This window comes from Nannospalax galili, unplaced genomic scaffold, assembly GCF_000622305.1.
Source record: "Nannospalax galili isolate Female #2095 unplaced genomic scaffold, S.galili_v1.0 scaffold444, whole genome shotgun sequence".
Lineage (NCBI taxonomy): Eukaryota > Metazoa > Chordata > Mammalia > Rodentia > Spalacidae > Nannospalax > Nannospalax galili.
Window position 1 is genome coordinate 670,587 of NW_008354022.1, and position 21,295 is coordinate 691,881.

The 21,295-nt window shown below is 46.5% G+C and overlaps 1 protein-coding gene across 1 annotated transcript in view; it reads right to left on the reverse strand.

Annotated features, from left to right (window-relative positions):
* Window positions 1-2,542: 2,542 nt before the first annotated feature.
* Auts2 (activator of transcription and developmental regulator AUTS2) overlaps window positions 2,543-21,295 on the reverse strand; it is a 1,247,925-nt gene continuing 1,229,172 nt past the window's right edge. The window contains exons 15-19 of the mRNA XM_008851110.2: window positions 17,325-17,466; window positions 11,645-11,722; window positions 10,324-10,407; window positions 8,550-8,772; window positions 2,543-5,826 (exon numbers count right to left, since the gene is read on the reverse strand). Of these exons, the coding sequence (XP_008849332.1) occupies window positions 4,578-5,826; window positions 8,550-8,772; window positions 10,324-10,407; window positions 11,645-11,722; window positions 17,325-17,466 (1,776 nt within the window). The 3' untranslated portion in view covers window positions 2,543-4,577. The remainder of the gene's footprint in view (window positions 5,827-8,549; window positions 8,773-10,323; window positions 10,408-11,644; window positions 11,723-17,324; window positions 17,467-21,295) is intronic.

The window sequence follows — 21,295 nt, forward strand, 5'->3', positions numbered from 1 at the left end:
CCCAGTACTGGGGAGGCAGAGGCAGGCAGATCTCTGTGAGATCAGGGCCAGCCTGGTCTACATAGTGAGTTCCAGGTCAGCTGGGGCTACAGGCAGACTTTGTCTAAAAAACAGACAGACAGACAGACAGACAAAATCAATTGTATTTTAAGGAAAAGTCCTATGGTTAGCAAATTTTCAGAAATTCCCGGAAAAGGAATGTCAAGTTTTAAAAGCATGAAAGTCCATGGTGCATGAGTTCTCTTTTCCTTTGGCCTCATTAATGCTGCAGTAGGGATTCAAGATGGCCAGAGGTCTTGAGCACTCCACAACTGCATGGCTAATTGCACTGCAGAATTCCATCTGTGCTCTTTTTATCCTTTGTATACATCGACCATCGACAGTCGCATCTTATTTTCTCCCAGATACCTTGATTGAGGCAGAGGAAGGGTATGCAGCAACTGCCATTGCAAATATCCATCCAGAGGGATAATTATCGGATCATTATATTCTCTATTTCACTTGTCATGTACCATTAGAAGGTAACAAGATCATTGTGAGTCAGAGATTGTGGAGATAATTAGAGCATCTATAGGTTAGCGGGACATCAAATTGGTGCCTGTATCCATCACTGCCGAGGTGCTCAATGTAATTAGAGGGGAAATATGCAGAGGTGGAGATGAATCAAAGCCCTTGGGAATTAACCAGCGTGACTGATTGGACAGCAACTCTTCCAGGGTCTGGTGTTGCAGATGGTAGAATCCAAATAGGTGTACAGTTAAGAGGCAGTGTGGTCTTCCAGAAAAATCACATCAAAATGCCATTGCCACACCTGAGATACTGCATTCAGCAAAGCAAGGTGTTTAGCATGTTTTACAATCCATTGGTCTTTTTCACTGTTCTCTAGTCTAGGAGCTGGGTATTAATATACTAGCCCATGCTGAGCCTAGTGGGCTTTTATGTAATTGCTGCTCTGACCATTCTGAGTTGGGATTGTTTTTGTCTGTGCAATGCACATTAGGCAGGCACTCTGCCACTGAGCTACATCCCCAGCCCAGCCCTTTATATGTATGTGTGTGTGTGTGTGTGTGTGTGTGTGTGTGTATTTATGTGCACGTGTGTGTGCAGGGCCTTTGGAGGCCAGAAGAGGGTGTGTTGGATCACTTGGAGCTGGAGTTACAGGCAGTTGTGTCACCTGCTCTGGGTTCTGGGAACCAGACTCTGCAAGAGCAGCATGTGCTCTTAACTGCTGAGACATGTGTCCACCCTCCAGCCAAGCCTTTTAAAGCCTGAGTGCTCTACCTGCCCTCTCTCCCCAACCCCAACAACCAGGAATCTTGTTGCATATCCCTGGACTTTTCCAAGAGCCCCATGGAGCTGCAGGAGTCCAGACAGCACCCTTTGCAGAATCAGAACCCCTGACTTCTGTTCCGTTCAGTTTCTCCTTTTCTATTCTTTTTGTTCTTGGGAGGCTATCCCTCTGCAACCCCAGCTGACCTGCAACTTGCTATGCTGGGATTAAAAGGTGTGTGCTACCACATCCAGCCCCTTCTATTTCTAATGCTTACCCAGTAGCCACCTAGATTCAACAGACTTTAAGTCCTTTTTTCTCCCAGTGAGATACAAACCTCAACCTGAAAAATGACCTTTTCATCCTTTTTGTATAGAAAAAAAATGTACTTATGTATGTGTGCAAGTGAGTGCATATATGGGTATGAGTACACACATGTGGAGGTCAGAGGACAACCTTCAGGAGTCAGTTCTCTCCTTACACCATGTGTGTTCCAGGGGTCAAACTCAAGTGGTCAAGGCTTGGCAGCAAGCCTCTTTACCCACTGAGTCATTCAATCAGCCGACCATATGAGTCTGACAAAACCACCTCCCGCCCCTTTCAGACAGTGTTTCATGTAGGCCAAATTGGCCTTGAAATCTTATGAAGCCAAAGATGACCTTCAACTAAAAAAAAAAAAAAAAAGAACACATTTGTGTGTGTGTGTGTATGTAATACAGCATGTGCCATGGTGTGTGGTCAGAGGACAACCTTCAGGAGTCAGTTCTCTCCTTCCACCATGTGGGTGTTGGAGGTGGAACTTAGGTCTTCAGGTTTGGTGAGCCATTTCACCAGGACTTTGAACTCCCAGGATCTTGAACCTCTGACCTCCACCTTCCAAATCCTAATCTCACGAGCATGTAGCACCACATTTCCTTCATGCAGTGCTGGGATTAGAACCCAGGGTTTTATTCGTGCTAGGCTAGCACTCTGAGAGTGCACCCACAGCTCCCCCAAGACATCAATTTTGCTGAGACTATAAAATTTTGTGGCATATATAAAAACCAATCTATCACTGAATGTATGGCATGACTGTCTAACCAGCTACCTGGTGGCTGCCATCTGGATCGGGGAGGGTGGCTTGCCACTGACGGGGGTACTTTGCTGATCTGCTTCTGGTCGGATACAAGGCTAAGGGGGTCAGTCTTTTCTACAGCTTAGTCTTAAGTCCTGGTGGTGTCTTCTCCAGAAGTATGATGGGCAAGCATCTCACACAAAGAAGCATCTGGAAACTTGGTTCACATTTTTTAATAACATGGCACATTTACATGACACAAGAAAGCTCCCCCAGTGAGACATGCTGAAGATTCAGTTGCTTCCCTTTCCTGTTCGCATAGGATCCAGAAAAGACTTTACATACAAGAGAAACAGCAAAAAGTTCTGTAATAGAACAATCTCTTTACAATACTGAGAGCTACCACTACAGTTCCAGTGTACATAATCCTTGGAATTTTTTTTAGTTGTTGTCTTTAAAAAAAAGAAAAACAAAACAAAAACAACAACATCAACAAAAAGAAAAAAACACTGCACACATCTGGTGTCCACAAAATCTGAATTCACAACTAAACCTTCAGTCGGCTACTAAAATAGATCTCTCTGCTTTTAGAAACAATGGTGTGTAGTTAACATTTTTTTTTCTTTTTCTTTTTTGCAAAAAAACAGGATAACAACGTCAGATAGCACTTTCATATACTAAGGGCCAAATGGGACTAATTTTATTTCTTACATGTATTTTACAGGCGAGTAGACTGTACTGTATTTTCTCGGCTAGTAAAGTCATATTATCTCCAAAGATGTAGACAAGAGGGTTAATGTCTTATAAAAGTATCATGAAGACATTAAAACTGATGAAAAAAATCAAAACACACACACACTACACACACACACACACACACACACACACACACACACACGCGCTTTCAGCCACCTTTCGCCCCTCGGTGATTCTTGATGGCTCTTACAAGGTCTGCCTGTTTCATCTTTTTCCAGGCTTAATATTCCTTACCAGAATATAAATGGTTCACGCTGGGTTACGTGTACTTTCAATTTGTTATTGGATACAGTGAAAACATATCCATCATTTGAGAAAGCCTGGACAGCTTTCTTTCAGGATCTGTTTGGGTGTCCTTAAATTGTTTGACGGAAGGAGGAAGTGTGTACACGTTATGAGATAGGACACAGTTTAAAAAGAAAAAAAAAAAAGATGTTCCCACTTGAGGTTGTGTGTGACATCAGAGGCGACCAGAGAGTCTGATGTCCCATCTGGCAGACACAGCCCACCTGCCTCTGATGACTGACATCAGAACAATCCCATCTTCCCTGGGCAAGGCTGCTTCTGGTTCTTAGTTATACTTCTGGGTAGGGGGTGTGCATTTTGTGCACTTCCCCCATTCTTCCCAGGAAAGCCACAAGAAGCAACTTCAGATGTAAAGTTCCATCCTGGGTTCCAGATCTGCAAAAACAGGGTGTTCTTCCATTTGAAAAACAAAACAAAAAAACCAAAAAAGCCAAAATAAAACAAAAAACCAAGGAAGGAAAACAGAGTGAAATCACATGTCACATAAGCGCTTGTTCAGGGAAAATATGACCTTAAATATGTTGTAAATGGATTTGAAAAGGCTCCTTTGAGTTAGTCGGGCTTCTGTGTAAAGCCCTGGTTTTCATTGCATAGTTGAAGGGTTTAACAGATGGGCGCACAGCCTCCTTGGAGGGCTGAGTCCGCTGATATTAGATTAGCAAATAGCACGTTTTAAGAATGGTAATGTATTATGTTACTTAATCTTTACGTATTTACATCTGTACAGATAAAGCTTTCGTGTTTATCTTTTGCATATATGAACCATCAGCTCAGGAAGCCATCTGTTTTTACAGTCTATATACACGCCTCCTCCTCTGAGAGACAGCTCTGGGTGATGGACGGATGTGCCCCTCCCCCTATTATCATCAGATCCTTGTGTGTTGTCTTCACTGTTTTGGTTCCAATTCAAATATTTTATGCAAGGACCAAAAAAGGAAAAAAGAAAAAAAGAAAAAAAGGAAGGAAAGGTAATAACGTACAAGACCTGGCTGGCTAAAAGGTCTGAAAATTTAACATATAATATACAAAAACATTTCAAAACCCGAAGGGAGTTTCTGTACATATTTTTTACAGGGGAAGAATTGGGGTTCCGCACCTCACAGTTTTGGGGGTGCTGGTGTCTCTTGAGTCTTGGGGGAATGTCTCTGGGACTTCTCACCCCTGCCCCAGGTTCTCCTTGCCCCCCTGGCTTTACCGAGCTTCGATGTCTTTGAGTGTGTGGGATGGTGGCCTCTCTCGGATCTCAGCCGACAGAGGCGTAGTCCTCCGAGGGGAGCCCGGGCGGCCCCCCAATGTGGAGATGAGTGGAGGTGGGGCGCTGAGCGCCGCGGTAGGTGGGGTCTTGTTCAGCAGTCCATTTTGGTGGCCGGTAGTGGGGCTGATGCGTGGGTAGTGCATACTGGGCAGGCCTGGTGTGAGGAGGCCTGGGTGTGGGAGGTGTGCGTCCAGAGACGCAGGGTGCACCGGGTGCAACCGTGGGTGCTCGTAGTCCTCGCGGAGCACGTGCAGCCGCTCGCGCTCCTCCAGGTGTCCGCCCCGCTCATGCTCCCGCCTTGGGTCCACGGCCAGCGGGTGATGATGGTGATGGTGATGGTGACTATAATCATGGGGCTCTCTGTCCCGGAAGGAGCGATCAGCTTCATATAAGCGGGGTGTGGAGAGCCGGTGTAGGGGGTCGTTCCTAAGAAGGAAATCCCTGCCCAGAGGGTCTCTTCGATGCATGTCCAAGTCACGATAAGGATCCCTCAAGGGGTCCCGCATGGGGTCCCAGTGGAAAGAGGGGTACGGAAAGCGCTCGCCCCCTGGGATGGGGCTGAGGCCCATGAACGGGGCCATCATGCGCGTCCTGTCCAGACTACCGATACTGTTCATGGCGTGGATGCCGGTCACCCCCACGGTCATGGGTATGGATGTCAGGGGCCCTGGGTGCACGCTGGCGCTGGCCGAGGAGCTGGGTGGAAGCGCCTCTGAGGTCCTGTGGGCCTGTGGTGCCTCTGCAGGAAGGTCGTGGTCTTCCTTGCGCTCCTCTTTGACCTTGACCTCGGTGCTCTTCTTGGGGTTCTCGTAGGCCACCTCGCCTTTGCGTGGCTCGGCCTCCCGGCTGGAGGTGCTGTTGGACCTGGTGCTGTCCACGCCTGGGGTCCTGACGTAGGGCGATGGCACCCGGGACAGCTGCTTGGGCTCTTCACCTGTTGCGCGGCCCTCGTGGCTGTGCCCTTCCCTCTCGGGCAGGTGGCTTTCCTTGGCCTTGTGCTCTTCCACGGTCAGGTCCTTTCGAGATTCCGAGTGGTCTCTCTCCCTCTCTTTCGGTTTCTCTTTCTCAGTATTCAAATGACCCCTGGTGGTCGGTTCGGTGGAGCTGCGGGTATGGCCCAGGGCGCTCACCGGGAGGGGAGGTGCTGGGGAAGGGTGGCTGGGGTGTCTTTTCTCAACGCTTTCCCTGCAAGGGGGAAAAGAAAAAAACAAACATGAAATGGGCTTGCCAGCCAGGCAAGGCTTTGCCAATGAGATGGTGGTGTGAGGACAGGTTGGGTCAGCAGGCAGTGTGCAGTGCCCTGCCCTAGGGCACAGCCAGCCACCTGCTCTGATCTAGATTGCTGAGAAAGCTTCATGGGTGAAACCCTGTAGATGAGGGTGAGCGGGGGTCCCAGGGGCAAATCCTTCTACCCCCGTCAAAGTCAGGAAGATCTCAAAGGGCCAGTGTGACCAGGGTGGTCCTGCAGAACATGGCAAGATGGCCCACCTGCTTAGCTTCTCAGGATGGCTTTGGGTTAAGAACACAGTTCTAAGAGCCCAAGTGCCAATAAGACTTTTCTTCTGACTTGGCACACAAAGCCAAGGTGAGGAAGGGATTAATGTAGACATGAGGGTTTTCTAGTGGCTGACTCTCAGAACAAAGCTCTCTGTCTGAGGATGAAGGGTGCAGATACATAACGAGGGACATCAGAGAGACATCCCAGCCTCAAGACTGATGGGTTGCGGAGCCAGAAAGCCCAAATCTGAAGCATAGATGGACACAGGCCCACCAACAAAACCTCAAGAACTAAGAATCATTTCCGAGGATGTCTATGAATGAGACCATGACAGGAAAATTTTAGGGACCTGGTTTGGACTGGGATGCTTCAAAGGACTTGGAGAAAATGCAGAGGAACAGAATAATTAAGTAGAACTCAGAAGAGGAAGAAATCTGGCAAGCCTCATAATAGACAGAAAGTTGGGCAAGGCCAGAAGACAGACTGTGTGGACAAAGAAAAGTAGCAGAGATCAGAGTCCAGGGGGCCACAGTAGGGGTGCTAGGGAGCCCCCCCCATTCAGCTTCCTGTTAACATTCAAAGCTGGACAAGAATAACCTTAAAGGGGAAAAGAGAGAAGAAAGCACTTTTTAAGTTTCCTGGCTTTTATAAACAAAATGCCATCCTGACTTCATCAAGAAAAGTCTTAAGTAGGCGTGTGGCATTCTACTCCTTAACAAGTTATTCAGAAAGCTCAGAGTCTCCGTTTGGGTGTGGCTCACTTCAGAGCTCAGAGATGAGTGTTGTAAATGGTTCCCCTGTAGGCCAAGAGATTTGTTTTTTAAAGGCAGGGTCTATGTAGCCCTGGCTGGCCTGAAACACTGCATGTAACTCCCAGAGATCCACCTGCCTCTACCTCCCGAGTGCTAGGACGAAAGGTGCACATCACCGTGCCTGGCAGGTTAAGAGATTAAAACATTTTTAAAATTTTATTTTTATTTTAAGTGTATGAGTGTTTTGTCTACATGTATGTAAATGTACCTATGTTGTGCAATGCCCACAGAGGCCAGAATAGGGTGTCAGATCCCCTGGAACTGGAGTTACAGAGAGGTATTGGCCTCCATGTGGGTGCTGGGAACTGAACCTGGATCCTCTACAAGAGTAGCCAGTGCTCTTAAACACTGAACCATCTTTCCGGCTCCAGGTTAAGAGATTTTTTTTTTTAAATCACAACTACCTAGAATGATAATTTGATGCTTCTTTCATAAGAAACCAACGAATGCACCAGGATGGCTAAGAACATTTAATCACCCTGTATGGAGAGTTGATTTCTTTTAAATTACCAGGCCATACACAGACACAATATACACAATAAAGAAAAATGAAAGTTCTGAACCAAATTTGAATCTTTTTGTATGCGTGTACAATGTATGTGCATGCATGTGTGTATGTGTACACACATTCATGTGTGCGTGTACCTACCATTAAGCATGGGCATGGAGTTTAAAGGACAACCTTGGACGCTGGTCCTCACTGTTGGGTACAGAGCTCTGGGATGGTAAGACAAGCACTGCTGTGGCCAGGTTTTTGAGGGTGTTGGAGATCCGAACTCAGGTCCTCATGCTTACATGGCAAGCACTTCAACCCACGGAGCCATCTCCCCAGCCCCAAATTTGAATCATATGTACTCAAAAGAAAGTATTAGGTATTTTTTAGCCAAGCATATCTTGATATTGCTTGCTTATCAGTTCATTCAAAATGAAAAAGCCTGAAGAAAGAAACGAACACATTTTGCCAAGAATGCTAATGACATTCTTCACAGAATACTCTACAGCAGTTTTCCTCTTTTAAGCTTTTTAAGTCAAGGGTTACCAAATACAGACACAGCAATGGTCAACAGAATTGATTATCCTCTGGCAAAACCAAATGGAAACCAAAGCTCTGCTGACGGTTCTCTAAATTCAAGTTAGTTTAAAAAAAAAAAAAAATGGTGCTGGTTATCTGTGAGCCCTAGGGTTTAGAGTTTGAACAAAACTTGAAAAAAAAAAAAATGAGGCAATGTAAACATGAATTTCTAGAAGCAAATGAAAAGAGAGAGAAAAGAAGAGGAAAAAAAAAAACCTATGGTGACTGGATGGACTTCACAAACATGGCAGATTCATGCTGTGTGTGTTTGGTTCCCACGTTGACTGGCTGTCTTCTAGAGGGACACTAACGTTCCGGGCATGCTGGGTGGCTCGTGCGTGTCTTTGGTACTGAAATAGGCACCTTGCACTATGCCCTGCCAATAGGCTATGGTCACCGCCTGCTCCGTGCACTAGGGTACTGGAAGGGCTGCCTGACATTGCCTGGGAAGGAACTGAGGGCTAAGGGGGGCTGAAGCGCGAGGCTGGGACAGAGGCCGGGACTCGAGAGCGGATTCTTTGCGTACCTTTCCTTGTCATCTTTACTAACGGAGGAGTCTCGTTTATCTACATCTCTATCTCTGTCATGGGCTGCAGCGGACGCACTGCGCTCCAACTCCCCTGGTTTCAGCCAGGGCGGAGGGGTCGGGAACGATGGAGGCGTTCGGTGCAGCCGGTTCCAGGGCTCGTGAGGGTTGCTAAAGTTCTGCACACTGGGGCTATCCTTGTGGCCGAACATTGAGTTAGGTGCTGAAATGGTGAAGTGGAGAACAAAAAAGGTTTCAGAGAAATCTTAATAGAAATCTGTCATAATGAAGGTACTTACCAAAAAACTCTTAACAGCATTCAGAGTTAAAATGAATACATATTATTGGGAGCTGGAAAAGGAGAGATTAACACATTCATTAGACGAACGCTGTCCTATGCTGCAGAGGTTAAGTTCATAGCTTTTTTAAAAAAAAGTTTTAATGAAGAGTGAAAAGTTAGGAAAAGGGATAGAACAGGTATGCAGACACCTTGTGAGGACAGATGTGGGCATGCAGAAGTTCCCAGCATGCAAAGAGGTATGCTATGATGGTGGGACAGATGAACAGGCCACTTTTGCACAATTCATAGGTCCTCTGCCTGCCACACCCTGCTGACCATGACTCCTTCCATCATCAGTCAAAATGATCTCTCAAAAAGACCCAGCAGGATTGTGTCCTGAGTAGACACATGTACAAGGTCTGCATGCTCTGTATTGCATTCTTTTTTTTGAGACAGGCTCTCATGTAGACCAGGCTGCCTCAAGTTCCCTATGTAGCTGAGGCTGACCCTGAACTCCTGCCTCCACCTCCGAAGTGCTGGGATTACAGGGCTTTGACACAACTCTCAGTTTCTACAGAGCTGGGGATGAAACCCAGGGCTCTGTGAATGCCAGGCAAGGACCCTCTGAGTGCCACCCTCCGTGCTTGCTAGTCCTCACTGTATTTTTTCAGTCCTACTATGTCAAAGGCCAAGATGAAAATACTGTAAAATAAAATTTAATTAAGATTTTTTTTTTTCTTTTGAGCTAAAGGAAACTTCCTGGAGTGAGTGACCACATCACCATTCCCAACCCAGAGTAACCTCCATGAACAGTAAGCTCTGTTTACCATGGAGGTTTGCGTACTTAGACCCAGCTCCACTGTAAGACCTAGTTTTGGAATGATCTAACCCACATTTGTTTTGTCTCTATTTTTTTATTATTATTTTTTGGTGGTGCTGTGAATGAAACCCAGAGCCTTGCTCATGGCAGCAGGCTCTCTACCACTGAGCCACACCCCAGCCCCCCACTGGGGGATTCTAGGCAGGTGCTCTACCACTGAGCCACACCCCAGCCCCCCACTGGGGGATTCTAGGCAGGTTCTCTACCACTGAGCCACACCCCAGCCCCCCACTGGGGGATTCTAGGCAGGTGCCCTACCTCTGAGCAATGCCATCACTAGAGATTGTAAGCAAGTGCTCTTACCATGAACTGAGCTACATTCCCAGCCCTCTTTTCACTTTTTACTTCCCCCACTGGGGGATTCTAGGCAGGTGCTCTACCACTGAGCCACACCCCAGCCCCCCACTGGGGGATTCTAGGCAGGTTCTCCACCTCTGAGCCACATCCCCAGCCCCTCACTGTGGATTCTAGGCAAGTGCTCTGTCACCCATATCCTCAGCTTAAAATATTTTTCTCAAAGTACAGTTTCCCTTTTTCTAGATAACGTCTTGAGTCATACATGTATAGAACAGAGAGATTATCCAAGGCAGATATAGTAAGTGAGAGGTACTCACTAACTGAAGGGTTTCCAAGTCCCCCGAAGGCATTGCCGCCAACAGCCGCGAGGCCCGTGAATGTGGACGGTCGGTTAAAAGGCTCTGTGAAGGAGATAGGGAGCAGAGATAGTTAGAGACTCTTCTGAGTGAGGAACTGGGGGTCCTGGGAGTTGAGAAAGGCATGCAGATTCCCTCCTTCCTGTGTCCTGATTTCCCTTCTGGACTGTGTAAAGGGTTTTCCTTTACCTGGACTTAGACAGTGGGTTAGCAAGAGTCATAAGGGGCTTGTTTTCCAGGATGGTGTCCCATTCTGAGATTGGGAAATCTCAGTCACCAGTGTTCTAAGCTGCCTTTCTGCCTGGGTTCCCTGCCTCCAAAATCACTTTTTTGAGACAGGATCTCAATTACCTCAGGATGGCTTCAGACTTGCAATATAGTCAAGGCTAGCCTTGAATGTATCCTTCCACCTCACCTCCATCTCTCAGTTAAACACACACATGAATAAAAGTGAGCTGACATCTTCAAGCAAATCTCGATGTTACATTCCTCCTATACGTTATTCCCTGTTGGTCACACCACTATCTATGACTGCTTTTGACTGCTTGTACATCATCCAGAAACATCAAATGAAAAGGCCATAAGAGGTACAAACCCATCTAGGAAGAGACATGTTAACAGTAACCAATAGCAGAGTCACAGCTCTTTTTAACAGCCATCTGAACTTTCGTTCTGCCTCTTGGAGGATCCGTTCAGTGTGGGGCATGGGCAAGGAGAGGCCATACTAAATAAACATGCTCTGAGACACCAAGTAATAGTTCCCCACCCAAACCTTCTTGTGATGGTTAATACTGATTGTTAACGTGATAGGATCTAGAATCACCTAGGAGACAAACTTCTGGGTGTGTGTCTGTGAGGAAGTTTCTGGATGAGATTAACTCAGGTAGGAAGACCCACCCTGAATGTGGGCAGCACGTCCCATGGGCGGATCCTGGACTGAATAAAAAGGAGAAAGCGAGCTGAGCACCATCATTCATCTCTCTCTGCTTCCTGACTGTGGATGCAATGTGAGCAGCTGCCTCACGCACCTGCCGCCATGTCTTCCCACCAAACTGTGAGCCACAATAAACCCTTCCTCCTTAAGTTGCTTTTGTCATGTTTTTGAGAAAGTCACTAATACAACCCAACCGCCATTTAACTCAGCAAGGGTCTACTGTGGCTGGGGTGGCAAGAGATCCAGACCAGCTCTTTCATGCTATAGAATGCAGTGGACACCACGGCCCCCCTGCACAGAAGACTGACAGGAGTCAAGAGCAAGAGACACAGAGTCCTGTGGACTCACCAAGGTGAGCAGCAGGGTTTAGGAAGTTGCTGTGATGAGGAGGTGGCCCAAAAGGCGTCCCAGTAGGGTGTGCAGCACCTGAAAAACCAGACAACCAAGTTAGTGATTAGAGAATGCTTACTTCTAGGAAGCGAGTGGCTCCGAAAGTTGTTGGAGGGCTCACCAGAAAATATGAAGTCAGGCTCAAGTCCACCTGTGGCCTCTGCAGGCAACAAGTACATAACAGATAATGTTAGGGACAAAAGAAGCTGCTCATCCCTCCGTCTTTCCCAGCTGGGTTAGCCACCATGAGAAAAGGTGTGTGTGTGTGTGTGTGTGTGTGCGTGTGTGTGTGCATGTGTGTGTGCGTGTGTGTGCATGCACATGTGTGAATATCTATGGAGGCCAAAGATTGATATTAGTTGTCTTCCTCAGTCATTCTCCACCTTGTTCTTTAAAAATTTGTTTTTTTAATATGTATGAGTGTTTTGCCTGCATGTATGTAAGTATACCACATGTGTACAATGCCCACGGAAGCCAGAAGAGGGTATTAAATCCTCTGGAACTGGAGTTATGGATAATTGTTAGCAGCCATGTAGGTGCTGGAAACCAAACCCAGGTTCTCTGGAAGAGCAGCCAGTGCTCTTAACCACTGAGTCATTTCTTCAGCTCCCCATTTTTTGAGACAGGCTCTTTCTGTAGCCCCAGCTGGCCTGGAACTTACTGTATAGACTGTGCTGTCCTTGATCTCACAGACATCTGCCCGCCTTTGCTTCCCAAGTGCTGTGATTAAAGGCATGTGGCACCCTGCCCAGAGTTCCCACTTTACTATTTTTTAAAGATCTACTTGTTATTTTATGTATATCAGTGTTTGTCTGCAGGTATATATATATATATATATGTCCATGGAAGCCAGAAGAGGGTGCCAGATGTCCTGGAGCTGGAGTTACAGGGGGGTATTCACTGTCATGTGGTAGCTGGAACCAAACTCCAGTCCTCTGCAAGAGCATAAAGTGCTCTTAACCACTGAACCTTCTCTCCAGCCCCCCAATTTGTATTTCTTAACAACACCTCAGCTTCTCTTCCTGCAGAAAGCTGGGAAAGGAAGGAAGGGGGAAAAGAACAGTATTTCTAAAAGCTCCGAGCATCAAACTTGTTACTACATGGTTCCCAGCTGGGGAAGAGGCTCTGAGTAAGGCAGGCCTGGCTACCATGTTTCACCAAGGTCATCTGAAGGAGGCTCTTTGGTTTATTTTAGGCTTGAATCCCTGAGAGCAAAGATGAAAGTGATTAAATTTAACAAGTATATGCAAGTTTAAATGGCAGCTTGACGTTTCATCAAATAACCACTGGGGCAAAATACAATAGTCCTAACAAGATTACCTTCTAGAACAGAAGCATACTGAGGGTCTGGATTTATGAATTACTAATAAGGTTTCATAACATGTCCTTGCATTCTGTCCAAGCTCCTTTAAGAAAGTACCAACTATTTTCAGGAAAACATTAAAGGTAGGATCCTGATGTACGTCTTGCTACTGTCTACTGATTCAATTTTTCTCTTAAAAGAAAAATCTTTGTGTGTATGTGCAGGTTTGTGTTTGAGTGTAGTGTGTGCGTGCCATGGCTGTGTGTGGAGGCAGGAGGACAACCTCAGGTGCTGGTCCTTGCCTTTCACCTTGTTTGGGTCTCTTGTTAGCCACTCTATCCTGAGAGTTTCCTGGCATTCTTTTGTTTCCATCTCCCAGAAAGAAGTAGGAATACTCAATTACAGATTTATGCTACTGTGCCCCATTTTTACCTGGGTTCTAAGGATTCAAACTCAGATCTTCACATTTGCATGACAAGTGTTTTTACCCACTGAACCCTTTCTCCAGTCCTTGATTATTTCTCTTTTGCATCACTGGTCTCATGAGCCTGGGTTTACAGTGTAAGGCTCAGAGCATAAGAAGAAACAGCAGCCACAGTCCTAGAATTTCAAGATTTGAAGACTACCAAAGGGGTTATCCAGCCAATTCCACATGGTACCAGGAGGTGCAAAACCAACCCCTGACCCCATCTCCACACAGTGAGCAAGCTACACAGCCTTCATTAGTCGCCACTGATGCTGCCAGCCAAATACAATCTGGACCACAAACTGTATTGTGTAGTACAGGGTAGTTAATGTTGAAGACTCAGGCCCCTGGGGAGGCCCACAGATCCAGAATTACTATAGCAAAAGAAGCCTGTTCATCCATTTGGCTGCAATGAAGGCCAGGGAGAAATCTCTATTTCTCTCCCCAAAATTGCTCTCCATGTATCCCTGTCTCAAAGCTGGGTGCCATGGTAACAGAGCCTTTAAATATATTCCCCTAATGGAACTGACAAGAGGAAAACCTGAGACCCTGGCAGTCCCATCTACCCTCAAGGGTGGTTTGCTTGCTTTGACCACATGAGCTATTGTAGTGAAGCCAGTGTTTCTTTTTGGTGCATGGGTCTACCAAACACGAGTCTTGGATCAGAGCCTGGGGAAGGCGGCAGGGAGGATGGATGTAGAACATGTTCCCTAAGGGTCAGAAATGGTGGGGCCCTCCATTATTTATTAACGTTCAAAAGGATAAATTTAACTTTTCACAGGGAGCATATGAACCCATAGATCTTATTACAAGGAGCTCAGTGCCACAGATCTTACGTACTTACTGGATAAAGCCCTGTGGTGGGGACTGGATTCTAAATGAATGCTTTAGAAAAGATCACGAAAGGGTTGAGGATGTAGCTTAGTTGGTAAAATGTTGGCCCAGTATGCACAAAGACCTAGGCTCTATCCTCAACACCACAAAAACTGGGTGTGGTGGCTCATAGTCTGTGATTCCAGCACTCAGGAAGTAGAGCCAGGAGGATCAGAAGTTCAAAATCTGATGGCTCAGAGGTTAAGAGCACTGGGTGCTCTTGCAGAGGACCCAGTTTGGGTTCCCAGCACACACATTATTGACCGACAACCATCTGCAACTCCAGTTCCGGGAAATCCAATGCCTTCTTCTGGCCTCTGTGGGCATTGTATAATATGGATGCACTTACATACATGCAGGCAAAACACTCATACACATAAAATAAAAATAAATAAATCAGAAGTTCAAGGTTTTCCTGGGCCACACCAGACCCTGTCTTCAAATAAATAAATTAATAAAAGACTGAATGGTAGCCAGGTATGGTGGCGCACATCCCAGCACTTGAGAGGCCGAGGCAGGAAGAGCAGAAGTTCGAGGTCAACCTGGTGTACAAGGCAGGTTCCAGTTCAGCCAGGTCTGGTCTCAAAAAACAAAAAACGAATGGTTAAAGACACTTGACAGATACCAACGGTATCTTGTGCTGATTAGTTTTAACTACCAACTTATCACGGCCTAGAATTATCTGGTAAGACAGTGTCAAGTAAGGAATTATCTAGATCATGTTGGCTTGTGGGTGTGCCTGTTGGGGGGTAATTTTGACTGCTAATTGATACAGGAAGGCTCAGCCCACTGTGGGCAGCACCATTTCCTAGGCAGGCAGCCCTGGGCTGGTTAAGAGTAGAAAAAGCTAGCTGAGATCAAACAGGCAAGCAAGGATCCACTTATTCTCTCTCTGCTCTTGACTGTGGATGGAATGTGGCCAGCTGCTTCAAGTCCCACCTCTGTGACTTCCTGTCTACATTGGACTGTGAATTTTAAGTTGAATAAACTCTTTGCTCTCCTAAGTTGCTTTTGGTCAGGGTCTTTGTCATGGCAACAGAAATGAAACTAGGACAGTACCAAATATTCCGTGTAGCCACTGCCTTTCACCTGTGCAACCCTGAAGTGGAAAGGGACAGTTCTCTGGTGCGCTCACCCCTTCACCCTCCTCCCCAGCCTGCCCTCTGCACTGCAGGGACACTGGAAGTTCAAATCCTCAGAGGTGAAGTGACCTGCAGCACGGATAAACAGGTTCCAAGTCTCATGGACAGTGCTCCCTGGTCTCTACTCTTCCTCTACCACCAAAGTCAACCAGGCAATGACCTTAAGTTCTGCAGTAGAACAGCCAGAAGCAATGTGATCCACATTGCTTACCACAGCCCTTACCAGAGGTAACTATCTCTTCTGTTCAGTGCTTGCTTTTTTAAAAAGCAGTTATTACTTTTAAACGATTTTATTTTTTATTTATGTGTGTGTGTGTGTGTGTGTGTGTGTGTGTGCGCGCGCGTGTGCCCCACAGAAGATGGAAGAGGCCATCAGATTCTCTGGAACTGGAGTTATAGGTGATTGTAATCTATCTGATACAGTTGCTGGGAAATGAGCTCAGGTTCTCTGCAAGAGCAGAAAGCACTCTTAACCACTGAGCCATCTCTCCAGGGTCTCATGGCTCGCCTTGAACTCACTGAGTATATACTGAAGATGACCTTCGTCTCCTGAATCTTCTGTCTCCTCCTCCTAAGTGCTAGAATTATATAAGCATGTGCCACCATGACCCATCTATGTACTGCTGTCACTGGAACCCACGGCCTTGTGCATGCTTGACAGTCTACCAACTGAGGTACATCCCCAGCTGTTTGTTGATTTGAGATAGGGGCTTATACTCTAGCCTAGGATGGTTTGGAGCTCACCGTGCAGTCCAGGCCAGCTTTGAACTACTGGTGTTCTTTCTGTTTCTACTTCCTGAGCAGGGGGATGACAGATATGAGCTCTCAACTGTACATCACCATCCTCAGAGCCCCAAAGGCAGTATGAGTGTCACAGCGAGGAAACACTTATTGCTCTATGAGCATTAAGGGTGTGAGGTCAAGGTCATCTTTATGCAAATCCCTGGGGTCATTTCCTTCGGCTCCACCCTTGCAAGCTCTCTAATCTTTGTTAACAGCTTTTGAGCTATAGCAGTTTATCATAGAAACAAACGATCAGCCAAAGCAACTGAGTGTCACAGGGCAAAGATGATCTCTTTATGTGTGTGAGGATGGATGGGGTGTGTGCAGATGTGTTTGTGTACAGGTATGCACATTTGTGTGGTAGCCAGATGTCAACTTTAGATGTCAGTCCTCAGGTGCCCTCAATCTTTTCAATTTTTTTATTTTTATTTATTTATTTATTTTTTTTGAAGACAGGGTTTCCCTAGCCCCAACTGACCTAGAACTTACTAGGCTAGACTCCTAGAACTTACTAGGCTAGTCTCAGTCTTATAGAGATCCACCTGGCTCTGCCTCTCAAGTGCTGGGATTTAAGGTGTGCACCATTATGCCCTGCTTGGTTTTATTGTGAATTATGCATGTGTACCTTTATGTGGTTATGTGTTCTAGATGACTACAGTATCCACAGAGACCAGAGAGGGTGTTGGATCTTCTGGAGCTGGAGGTATAGGAAGTTATGAGTCACCCAATGTGGGTGCTGGGAACCCAGCTCAGGTCCTCTACAAGAGCAGTATTCATTCTTAATGGCAGAGCTATCTCTCCAGCCATACCACTTACTTTTAAAGGCAGGTTCTCTCACTGGCCTGGAACTCGCCAATTCAGCTAGGCTGGATGGCCAGTGAACAAGAAGGCTCAGTCTGTCTCCAGGGGTGCAATGAAGCAGGCTCTATCTCCTTCGTCATGTGGGAACGCTGCCTCACAAACTGGTGTAAACTATATTATTTTAGGTACTGTGCACGTGACTGCAGACACTGAGCCCAAATACCACTTCAAGTTGTCAACTCTCTGTGTCACACCACCTTCTGCACTCACCAGCGGCAGAGAACAAGGTGGAAGGTCGTGCCAGGTCATGGGGGTGATGAATGGCTCCAAAGAGGCTTGGGCCTGGAGGACGGCTCAGGAACTCAGGTTTCAGCCCAAAGTCCAGCTTGTGTGGGTCTGATTGCATCTGTTTCTAGAACGGCAAGAGGAAGGAGGGAGGATGATGCCAGGAGGTAAACAGCAAGCAAGAGAGATATTAGTGAATGGCCCAAGACAGGTAAGGTCACCACTGTGAACCCACCCGTTGCTTGGACTCGGAGGCCCAGTCAGGTACACAGATGATATAAGAATGAAGCTCTTAAATGCCAGGAAAGCAGGGTGGCCAGAAATGGCTTGACCTTTAAGGTGGTTCAGTTCGAAGGTCACAACCAGATCCTACTTATTAAAAAAATAGTAGGTTAGCTGGATGTGGTGGTGCATGCCTTTAATCTTAGCATTTGGGAGGCAGAGGCAGAGGGATCTCTGTGCTATCTAGGCCAGCCTGGTCTACCTAGTGAGTTCAGGCCAGCTGGGGCTACAGGAAGACCATGTCTCTGAAACAAAACAAAACAAAACAAAACCAAAGCAAAGCAAAACAACACAACACAACACAACACTAAACTAAACTAGTACCACTCCCAAAGTAGGCTATTATTTTGCTGTAAAGTCCTATTTTTGCATGTTTTTTTCTCTCTTTTTTTTTTTAAGTGTATCATGTGCTTGTGGAGGCCAGAAGAGTGCGTCGGATCCCCTAGAACTAGAGTCATAGATGGTTGTGAATTGCCATGTGGGTCCTCTGCAAGAGCAACCAGTGCTCTCAACTGCTGAGCCACCTAGCCAGTCTCCCCCTCTCTTTAACACAGAATCTCAAGTAGTCCAGGCTAGCCTCAATCTGACAATGTAGCCAAGGATGACCTTGAACTTCTGATACTCCTGCCAATGCCTGTGATTACAGATGTGTGTCACCATGCCTTGTATGGTCCTGGGGATGGAACCCAGGGCTTCATACATTAGGCAAGTACTCTATCTACTGAGCCACATCTTGTGTTTTTGTTCAATTGTTTGAAGCAGGCTACCATGGATCCCAGGCTGGCATGGAATTCACTATGTAGCTGAGGGTATTCCTCGAAGTCCTAATCTTTCTGATTCCAACACCCCAGTGCTAGGATTACAAGTCTGTACTGCCACACCTGGCTGCAAGTTTTAGAATGATAGTATTTTAAACCTTGTTTTATTTGAAATTCTGCAAGAATAATCTAATGTATAAATTAACTGTCTAATAGTTTTTTTCTCATATTCTAATATATAACACCACAACTGTAACTGAACATTGTGCATGATTATTCCTAATGATCACTGTTAACAGAATTTTAAGAACATAGGGGCTGGGTGTGGTAGCACACTAGAGAGGCAGAGGCAGGCAGATCTTTGAGGCCAGCCTATTCTACATAGGAGTTCCAGGCCAGCTGGTGGGCTACAAGGAGACCCTGTCTCAAAACAAAACAACCCCCAACAATAAACAAACCCAAAACCACAGGGGCTGGAGAGATAGCTTAGTTGATGAAGTGCTTGCTATGCAAGCATGATGACCTGAGTTCAATTCCCTACAATCTGTGTAAAAAAAAGCTGAGTATGGCAGTGTATGCTTATAATCCCAGCCCTGGGGAGGCAGAGGCAGGAAGATCCTTGGGGCTTGCTGGCCAGCCAGCCTAGCCTAATTTGTGAGCCCAGGTCAATGAGAGATTCTGTCTTAAAGAATAAGGTAGACTACTCTTAGGAATGACATCTGAGGTTAACATCTGGCGTCCACACACAAATACACAAGCTTTTGCATGACATGGGTGTGCTTACATACATGCAGGCAATATACTCATATACATAAAATAAAAACTATAAATAAAACATTTTGTTAAAAAGTACACACACTTATGTCTCTCTCTCTCTCTCCACACACACACACACACACACACACACACACACACACACACACACACACACACACACACAAAGGAAAACAAAGGAGGGGCTTTCTTTTAATTTTCTTTCCTGCTTTCCCCAATTACCCAAGGAAGAGGAGGAAGCTGGACGAGATCTGTGAACTATGGAGATCTGCTCGTGTTGTGAAATCTTTGTCATTGACTAACCCACTCCATCTGCTCAGGCACCCACCTGCAACCTGCAGCATCCTTAGCTCCCTCCCTCGATAGCTAGAGACTGGCCCACCATGTTCTTCTCAGCACCCTCCTCCATCATTCGGAGGCGGGTAGCCCTCTGAAATGTATGCCATCAAACCTTCCCATCTTCTTGAGACTGACAGCCTGCCCTCTCAAGTCACCTTCCTGCCTCCCTGGACCAGCACTGCCCTCCACTTCCTGCTTTGGCCCTCCTTCATTGCCCTGAGCCTGCCTCTGCCAAGAAATCTTTAGGCTCCTCTGATGATCCCAGCCCTCTTGGCCCTGTCCTTGATCCACCTTGAGCTGTCTCCTGCTCTAGGAACCTGTCTGTGTCTTGCTCTCTAACAGAGGAAACTGATGGACAGGCACCTGCATTGTCAGGGCATGGTATAAGAGTTGCAGGTGAGGGAAGACTGGCCAGCTCTCCCTCACCCAGCACCTTCCCTCCAAGAGAGATGGAGCCACACACATCAGGAAACACACAGGACATTACCACTTTAAGTGTGTTCATGTGTGTGCACATGCCTGTAGGGGCCAGAGAACATCCTTAGGTGTATCTCCTTGGGTGCTGCCCACCTGCTTTTTAAGATAGCACTCTTTCACTGGCTTGGAACTCTCCAAGAAGGCCAGGCTGTCTGGCCAGCAAGCCCAGGGATCTACCTGTCTCCACCTCTCGGAACTTTGGATAACTACCAAGAGAACTACCAAGCCCTTCACCTCCTTTTTGGAGGTCTCAGGGTCATGCTATGTAGCACTGTGTTCCCTGGAACTCCCTATGTAGACCAGGCTGGCCTCAAACTCAGATCAGGCTGCCTGCCTCTGCCTTCAGTATGCTGGGATTAAAAGTGTGTGTTGTGCTGTTGCACCAGGCTAAGCTCAGCTTTTTATAACATGGGTTCTGGGGATCCAAATCAGGTCCTCATACTTGAAGGCGAGCACTTTATTGATCTAGCAATCTCCACCAATTTTTACATACATGAATACTGTGCGAGAGAGAGAGCGAGTGAGCGAGCGAGATGCAATTTCTGCTTCAATCTATGGGGAATGGGATAATAAAGGCTGCGTTATCAAGTAACAGCCAAACCGCTAAACCAAGCCTCTAATTCTATGTAATTCTATAAAAATCTTCTCCTTAATTTGGTTGCCAAATTATTTAGTGCTAATATTGCATGGTAGACGGCACAGACTCATTACGTGCGACTTGGGTCTACAAGGCAGAATGGGGCTTGGGGATTAGAAAACGTTCACTGGGGGAGGAAGATGAATGTACCATCCCCCGTGTGAGATGTCTGGCTAATTGAATTGAGATAATGAAAGTCGAGGTCATCCAGGGACTTTTCACGGTCTAGAAGTTGCTCAAAGAGTGGCAGCTGCGTTATCCTTCATCCCTTTAAACTGAAGGTTTAAAAGGAGGATGGAGTCTCACCTGCCCTTCCCCTCATCCTGTCATCTGGGATCCAGAGTGAACTGAAGTCACCCTGGAAACCTAGTTAGCTCCTGAAAGCACACCCATTTTCTAGCTGAGCTGAACTGTGAGCCTCTAATTGTGCCTTGCCTGGTAATAAGGTAGAAGAGAGCAAGACTCACTGATGGAGGGTGAGGAGGGAGACTGGTGCTGGGGGCTGAGGAAATGGCTGGGCTCCTCAAGGACAAGACGAGCCTTTCCTTTCCATTGGCTCATTTATTCATTTTTGTCTATTTCATGCATTAATTAATTAATTCATTCATTCATTCATGGTCTGAATGTGTGCATGTGCCAGTCACCGGGTACAAATGGAGGTCAGAGGACCACTTACAGGAATTGGTTCT